At 36.0% G+C, this 9,434-nt stretch overlaps 1 protein-coding gene across 8 annotated transcripts in view; it reads right to left on the minus strand.

Moving 5' to 3' along the window:
* Positions 1-9,434, minus strand: part of LOC136837195 (protein shifted-like) — a 36,450-nt gene that overhangs the window by 22,264 nt on the left and 4,752 nt on the right. For all 8 annotated transcript variants that reach the window (XM_067101864.1, XM_067101861.1, XM_067101858.1 and 5 more), the window contains exons 2-3: positions 4,274-4,635; positions 1,908-1,996 (exon numbers count right to left, since the gene is read on the minus strand). In XM_067101864.1, the coding sequence (XP_066957965.1) occupies positions 1,908-1,996; positions 4,274-4,607 (423 nt within the window). In that variant the 5' untranslated portion in view covers positions 4,608-4,635. The remainder of the gene's footprint in view (positions 1-1,907; positions 1,997-4,273; positions 4,636-9,434) is intronic.

Consider the following 9,434-nt stretch of genomic DNA (forward strand, 5'->3'; position numbering starts at 1 on the left):
TTGAAGAGACGGACAGAAATTTTAGCTCATCAGCCAAAGTGTGGGTTGACCCAGACCCACCTTGACAAACATTGGCCTGCTTACAAATAGCAAGAAGATTGAGAATTTTACTTTTCTTTTGGGGGTATTCAAAAGCCTCCTTTGGTGGCTACAGAACTTCAAAATACTCCATATCACTTATTTAGAACCTACCTAGAATCCTCCCCCTGTTTACTAATGTCTCAGCAGAGTTTTGAGAAGCTCAGTTGTCTGACACAAGGAAAAAAGGCTAGAAAACAAACAAGGAGAACATGCATGAACTGTCTTAGTCTGACACTATTGCAGGATCAGCATTTATGTTGGAGAACAGCACAAGAAACACTTACTTGCATTTCTGAGGGACTCAGCACAAGCTCCTTCTAACGTAATGACAGGTACTTCAACAAGGCCCAGAGACAAAATCAGTGTCAGCCTCAGTGATACTTGGAGTTTACAAGAATTGTAATTCAGATACTTGGTGAGTAACTTGTTTCATCACAATACATGTTCATAGACAGCACTCATCAAGGAAACTAATATTACAGGTGTATATCTGAAAGCAATGTGTTGTGAACTGAAGAATTCAAGGTCGCAGAAACAATATGGTAAACAAAGGAAGGGTCCGAAATTAACATACTGTGCGTGTATTGCACAGTTGATGAAGCTGAGCATGTAGTTGCATAATGTATGATATATGTATATATATATATATATATATGTATATATATATATATATATATATATATATATATATATATATATATATATATATATATATATATATATATATATATATATATATATTCAAATACGTCTGAGTCTCCCAACTATTCTCAGAAGGAAGGGTGAAGAGTGGAGATCTGTGAGAGTGAAAGCGCAGGAAAGACAAAGATGCCCTTCTTGCGTAACTATATTATGTCTTGCTAATCAGGAGTTATTTTCACAGCCATTCTCTGTTGCTTATTTTGTAAATAAAATGATTGTGCCTTCCCTTTTCCTTTCATATATAAACCCCGAATATCTCACAATAACGTTCTTTTGTGAATATTTTTGTGTTTGTATGTGTGTGTGTGTGTGTGTATATATATATATATATATATATATATATATATATATATATATATATATATATATATATAAAAAGTTTTATCATGTTTTTGGATTTTGTATAGCTAAACTTTCGTATCTCTTGTAGTTAGGCCTATGTTCTAGTTTGTGACTACTTGATCCCGAATTATCCTTGATTATCTCTGTTTATTATCCTTTGACAATTGACTATCTGGTATTCTTGTTTTTTTTGTTTACTTTTCAACTTTCCCTTCATCTGTGTCCCATTTGTGCCCAGACGATGCGTTAATGAACTTCTGCCTGTCATTTTCCTGTGGGATTCGCTGATACACTGAAGTCACGTGCATCTACTGTGATTTTTAAGCAGTATATATATATATATATATATATATATATATATATATATATAAATATATATATATATATATATATATATATATATATATATAAATATATATATATATATATATATATATATATATATATATATATATATAAATATATATATATATATATAAATATATATATATATATATATATATATATATATATATATATATATATATATATATATATATATATATATATATATATATATATATATATATATATATATATATATATACACACATACACACTCACACACACACACACACATATATATATATATATATATATATATATATATATATATATATATATATATATATATATAGTATATATAGAGAGTTAATAAAATGCGAGGATACTGCGACATGAGTAATTTCTAGTAAGGTTGATACTAAATACCAGTCTATGTAGCAGACCTGTTTATTTCTTACCAGAAGTGGACGAATCCTTAACTTGCGTTCTGCAAATCTCCGTCTAGGTCTTCGACTTTCTTCTCCACTGGTTCCACTGATAACTTTACCTATAAAGATATTCACAACTCATAAATAAAGATAATACGCAATATAATATTCAGAAGGCAACTCTTATTATTTCATGACCAGGACCTAAATAAGATGCGATCACTCAGTAGGCCTATGTTGAATGCGCAAGTTGAAAGCGAAACAAAACTCAGGCACAGGGAGTATTTAGAGGCCAAGTATAGACATAAGAGTTTTAAGAATCCTAAACTGTGATAAAGCTAAACTCCATGGGTTGCAGACCTAGCAAGGAACAAGTAGGAATTGGTTATTTTATTCTACTGATTGAAATTCGTCATGTTTGTGAGACTTAAACAGCAATGAAATGAGCTTGAAGTCAGTGGATAACTTGGCTCTGGCCAATTCAGTTATGTAATCACGGGTTCAAATTAAATGCCAAGCTTTCTTTTATTTATCTTTAGTAAGTTCACTCAGAAGCCTCAGTTATGAATGTTTACATGCTAAATACAAAAGATCTGGATCATGTTTACTTTATCCTTTCAGCGTGCTAAATGAACATGCTCATCACAGAATATTTGTTTTGGCGCACGTCAAGTATTTCCCAGTGCAACACTACTGAAACCAGTATTTAGTTAAGGGTAGCAACACACTTTCGATTGTCCTTCGTAGCTCTCATGGCATTGTGACAACTGACAGCATTTCATTAAATGTCAGACAATGGTCAGGTGATTAAGGGCAGTGGAGGCGAGCTGGCAAGGTGCCTACCAAATTCCTGACGGTCAGCAGTCAAGAACAGCTGTAATGGTCCAAGAATATTATCCAAAGAAACTTATGTCAAAATTATATTTACTGTTGGTAAAAAATTCATAATTAAACGAATGTTGCTTAGATAAAGCTTCTGTCCATAGTAAGTAAAATATACTATTGGTAGAAGCCTCTTCTAAGCTAAGTTTGATAAAAAAATATATAATTAAATGAAAGAAGCTCTTTCCAAGTAATCATTGTGAGTTACGAAGCATACAGAATAATTTCACAATAGATGTTACCCTAATTTTCTTTTTTTTTCACAAACAGAACTGATTTGCTGTTTTCCATGATTTTATAGCTTTACTTTTAAATTCCATGTTTTAGTGTATTTTCCTTATATGATTCAATTCTGTCATAATATTTTTCTGAAGATAAGGTTTTTAAATTTAAATATTGCAAGAAAATAATGTGCATTACTGTATAGCCTAGGGCTTATTATTACTTCTGAGCCATTGCTCCTAATTAGACACTGCTACTTGATACCAAAATACAAAGTTCATTTAACCCTTTGAGATTCTGACAGAGTTATTTGTAGAACTGGCCTAATTGCAAAGTGTTATTTTGACTTCAGCTGATTGCCATTTTTGAACATACTACACGGATTCGTATTTAAAATGACACCATAACCAGCTTTATAGCATAAAATGTAAATAAATATCAAGCAATACTGTTGTGTCAATACGTGTCCAGAGTCTTATATGTCACCGACAAATTTTGGGTCCACCAAAATTCCTCAGTGGGCAAAAGAAGCATCACCTACTATGGGGCCATTATGCTCATCAAGACCCTCTTCACCAGAGTTACAAAGCAACTGGCAAATGTTCCCACCGTGTTGAAGGGGCGCACTATTTTTGGAAAATTTATAAGTGCACCAAAAGACGTCCTTGGTGGAGAGATTCGGTAGAAGACTGAGCAAATGAGTAAAGCTCCAACCACTGGGCGTCTCTTTCAAATACAGTCAAACCTTGGCAGCATCAACTCCTTTATATTTCTGGATTGTCTTTAAAGCGAAAATAGTTTAGCATTAAGACGAATTGTTAAGATAGTGTGAGCATTTACTTGATGTAACGCAGTTTTCAAAAATGCAAGTTTTCTTTTTTGCTTCGTATGTAGCAATGCATTTAGAAAAAAAAAATACTTTCTCCTACTTGTCATGTTGCTGCCTTAAATGGTTCGTCGAATTCTCTTTTCATATCTAAATCTGGGTGTTGTTTCTCATTATTTGTTGAAGTTAAAAACAAAAGATTGTCTCTTTAAACATGGAAAGTTAATACAGAGGAAAAACATAAAATAGTGTTTCTATTTATTATTAATTTGAGCATGCACTAAAATCTTAATTAAATTTAGAGGGTTACCACACTCTTAAAGCTTTAGTTTTGTTTCAGCTGTTAGAGGTTGAGACCATTTGCCTATTTGGTTATCAGTGGCTATCATTGCAAAGGGTAGAAATAAAACAAAAGAGCAAGAGATCATCTTTGCTTAAGTCAATGCATAGCAAGAAATGAACTTACCTTGGTGGTTATGCTTGCGGTGTCTACCTTTGAATAAGCTGCTGTCTTGCCGTAAAGGGCGTTTATTTACAGAAAGGCCAAAGACGGAGTTGTGTTTCGAGAAGGAAAGGTTTGTCACTACATCAAAGGTGCTGGACTCCTCTTTTCTGAAAAGTGGATGCAGTAGATATGGTTTTCCACCAGTTTCTTTAGATAATGCAGTGTCAGGAGAAGCTCTGCTGGTGAAGGAAGGACTGACTGCTTGCTTGGTCCTGGCAGAATGGAAGGCTGATTCCATTCCTGTACAGGATGGCAATGCAATAGTAGATAAGACCACCATGATAAGGTATATCATGGCGATGCCTCATGTCTTCCAATGGATCCTGCGAAGTAAAAAAAAAATGGTGAAGGAGCTACTTTAACAAAGACAGGTTTCTGTATTATCAAAGCCAATTACTGTGTTTCATAGAAAAACCAATAAAAGGAATCTCATCTAAATCAGTATTCAATGGGTGCTTAACAAATGTCAATGGTTTTCAAGTTGCATGCGAAATGAACCTTCAATGATTATTCTATTTTGTCTGTCTAGAGCAAAGGCAAAGATAGTTCATACTGAAACATTATTATTTCCATTTGTGTGACTTCCTTTTTCTGTTGTTGATCCACAAATAAAAATGGTAGCATACGCCTTTTTGGTATCATGGAAGTAATTACAACATAATTTTTCCTTTGCCCTGATCTCCCAGTTCCATTTCCCTCTAAAATAATTACTGCCCTTCATAATATTCTTTGCCAATCTCTCTTACCTAAAATTAATTTTTAAACATCTTAATTTAGAAACAAACATTCACTTACAATTACTATGCTCTTCCTCTTCATCTCATGCATCGATGAACTTAGTCCCTCCGCTACAAAACTGACACAAAATGATACTCTTTATTAACTAAGTCATCATTACCTTTCCAAATGCAGGTTCATTCTATATCCTTAAAACCATACACACACGCACACACACAAATGTATCAAGTGTTTGCTTTGAAACAGATATGTGAGATGTTTGAAAAAAGATGGGAAAAAGTAGTATGTGGCAAATGGAAATTACTGATGATGTATAGTACAGAAGCTGTTGAGAGAGGTTAAAAGATTTTATGGTGGGAGTGAAGTGAGTGGTAGATTAAGTGACTGGTTTGGTATAATACAAGGTGCACTGTGACTCAATGGCAGTTTGACCCTTAGAGATTCCTAAGCTGTTATGTGTCATTTGTAATCCAACCTCGCAGATTCCAAGAACGCACCAGTGCAGCATAATAAAATAATAATTAAAAAATGTTAGTCATAAACTCCATGAACAAGTTATATGGATGAAACCTGAATGGATGTCATAAGGTGTTTTCTCTGTGTTAGGGATAGTGTACGGATTTTCTGCTTCACAGTTCGGTCCCAAAATGTACCAACAATGGCTATTTTTCCCCAGATCTACAGTGCTGAGAGGCTGCACAATTATCTTGCGTAATTTTTGCTGTACCCCTGCTATTCTTGAATAAACGATTTTTTTGTGGTTGTGCATAAAACCATAATGACAGAATATAAAAATTTAACAACTTGTGTCAAACCTATCTTTTAGGGGACAGAAACCCACGGGACCAAAAGATGATGTTGAAGAGCCCCATGTACAGTAGAAGTGGAGCAGCACAAAATAATTTTTAATCATCTCTTTTACATAAGTGTTAACTGTCCACTCATATAAATGTAAATACTGAGGAAAGTGGAAGCAGTGGTCCTGAATTTGTGATGCTAGAGAGTGAAGAATGACCTATTCCCTCCCAGTGTAATTGACAACATAATCTCAATTTGACTAACTTTTTCATCATCTACCCTATTCACGAGCTTTCTGCTACTCTCTTCTCGTTTATGTTTTTTGGTCACACCAAATGTTGACGTACTTGTTGTAAATGCACTGTATGATGCACCTGCACGTTATAGTATGTATACAGTGGCGAAAAAAATCAAAACCGAAAACACTATCAACCCTGCAGTTCCAAGATAGGATATACGAGTATGACTTCTAAATTTCTACGTCAGTGGATGGATGGCCGTCTGGGAATTATGAATTCCCCATGACCTGCCTCCTGGCATCCTTGTTAGCACCTTATTTACAGACACATCTGTGCGCAGCAGTTGTGTAACTGCTGCCTCTCCTGAGGGCACTCCCATTGCTGGACTTGCTTTGCTGATTGCTGGAATTTGTTCTGGTGCCACTCATGCCGCTGGCACTTGCAAGGAAGAGGAGGAAGTGGAGGAAACTGCACCAACAGTATACGAAGCTCTGCAGCACTTTTTCCCAGAGCGTTAGCTTGAAAAAACAAGTAAAATATGTGCCGAATTTTTTTCGGAGCAATCGAGTTTTCTGTACAGCGTATAATGCTGTATGAAACTCTCAAACTCTCAGCCACGGCCCATGAAACTCTCAGCCACAGCCCATGAAACTTTCAGCCACAGCCCGGTGGTGACCTGTGTTGTTGGCACCTATAGCGGTGCCAGACGCACGATTATGGCTAACTTTAACCTTAACTAAAATAAAAACTACTAAGAATAGAGGGCTGCAATTTGGTATGTTTGATGATTGCAGTCCTCTAGCCTCAGTAGCTTTTAAGATCTGAGGGCGGACGGACAGAAAAAAAGCCATCTCAATAGTTTTCTTTTATAGAAAACTAAAAGCGATGCCTTTTATTTCACTAACCGCTTCTAATTGTCACGCATGTTTGACATTGAAATGACACTTCTTTCGCGCCCTAAATGATAATGCTTTTTACTCACGTTTATACAGTAACGACATTTCTCGTATCTCTAGCGGCACTGCGCACAGCTGTTGTCTACTGGCCTATTCGTGCATTATTCTGTTAAAATAGTGAATGAAATTTCCCATTAGCAAGATCTTCCGGTGACGCCGTCGTTCGGAAGTCCAGTCTTGGTTTGGCGACTTTCCTTCTCAGACATGACAGCTTCGAAATTCTCTCACTGTTTTCGTTTTCCCTGAATATTTTCACCTTCTGTCTTTCCAGAGGCAGCTCTGTCGTCTACTTCTCCTGCCTTTGTCTCTCGCTTCATTCAGGCATTAGGATTAGGGCATCAGAAACACGAGCCTCAGTTTTGAAAGGAAACAGCATAGGCCTACTCTCTCTCAGCGTCTCTCTCGTGAGCATTTCATCAGACGATTTGCGCTCGTTTGTGGTGGGAGGAAACCTTCAGGGAAATTTTTCTGAATTATTGTTGAATTGTAAACTAATCTATATCCTCGTTCTATATCAGTTTTTTCTTCCAGTGATTCATGCATCTACATTCGATTGAGTTTGTGCTCCTTTCCTTCAAATTTCTTAAGAATTTCACTTGATTTGCCGTCTGATGTAATTTGCTTTTTTTTCCTTTTACTTTTCATTTTTTTTTGTGATTTATCAAAATCTGAGATCTCATCAGCTTTCACTATTCCTGGCTGTTCACGGTCTTTTGTGCTTTCCGTCAGCACTAATGTTAGTTAATGCTTCTGCGTTTTCTGAGTCTTTGCTACCTGAGCTTTTTGGCAAATCATTTTTGTTTCTTTTCAAAGCCTTGCCGTTTTCGAATTTTCAGCCTTTTTTTATCAGTTTCCTTTACAACACAATTTTTCGCTTTTTTGTATTTCGAGGCCTTATTCACTGATTCTCTTCCACTTATCAGTTTTATTTTAAAAGCTTTTTGTAGTTTCAAATTCCTCCAGAAGATTTCATTGCTACGTCAGTGATGACCTCCTTAGATCTTGCCTGTGAGATACGCACGTCGCCTCCCTCCTGGAATATTTGTTTGTGGGCGCGGGAGCTTCTTCTCTGAGTTCTGACGGGTTTGAGCGAAAGACATTTCGTCCAGGCAGTGATTGTCGCCTTTCATCTAAATAAAACACGAGTCAAACACAGCACTAGCGGATGTATCAGTTTCCGTTGAATTTCCAAATGATGAACTGAACAACTGAACGCAACCTCAAAAAGTCGAATTATAAAAACTGAGTTGCTGCTTTCACGAACACTGGAATGAGTTCAAGAAAAAAAGATGAGGCAGTGCAAAGAAAGAAACAGGCCAATTTCAGCAAAATAACAAAGACTGTCCTACAACGCATGAATATGAGGCAGCTTGAACTCCACAGCATAGACCTATCAACTTTTTCGTGATTTAGGTCGAAGGTTTGATTCTTTATTGTCTCCCTTTGCGCTCTCACTCACTCAGTTGTATTCTAGAGCCTCCTTGTGATTCACTGCCGCTGACATGAGGTTGCCGTCCGCATACCCAAACTGTATCTTCTTATAAGATACAAGAACTGCGCCGCCCAAATACTGACACCGAACAACAGGCTCAGCATTCATACGACTGCTGCCATCACTCTCGGGGATCCGCAAGGAAACTCGAGCACAATCGACAGGCTTCAGATCGCATGAGAGATCACTTTATGGTCACTCCGTTTCTCCTTTCTTTTCAATCCCACGGCCACCATCTTGCATGGGAAGTTCCGAACACTCCTTGCGTCATCATTTACAGCAATACTTTAACGGACATGACCTGGAAGATTCTGAGCAACGCATTTCCGAGGGTGATAATAACACGGCCATCACTGTTTTATGTAGATCAAAATACGGTGTGCAGGTCGACCGGGAATTTCTTTCAAAGGGAAGCACCTTGGTGATTGACATGTGAGGACTCTGGCAGATGATGCGCATCTTCGACGATTTCAGAGTCAACAATATTTCTTTTGAAATATTTTAACTCGATTTTCCCTCAAAATGGATGCAAAAAAGTTCATCTCTAGCTCTATGTCATTTCCCGGATTCCGAGACATAAATGAGCAGAAAACATCGGAACTCTACACTTCATCTCTTCGCTAAACAAAAGTATCCAACAACCTTCCAAATAACTAAAGAAACATACTCAAGTATATTCTGTGCACACTGATTTTCGTAAATAAAGATTCCAGTCATCGTTGAACTAAAAATATGTGTATGTATGTATGTGTGTGTATATATATATATATATATATATATATATATATATATATATATATATATATATATATATATATATATATATATATATGTATACATACATATATATATATATATATATATATATATATATATATATATATATATATATATATATA

This window comes from Macrobrachium rosenbergii, chromosome 58 (genome assembly GCF_040412425.1).
Source record: "Macrobrachium rosenbergii isolate ZJJX-2024 chromosome 58, ASM4041242v1, whole genome shotgun sequence".
Lineage (NCBI taxonomy): Eukaryota > Metazoa > Arthropoda > Malacostraca > Decapoda > Palaemonidae > Macrobrachium > Macrobrachium rosenbergii.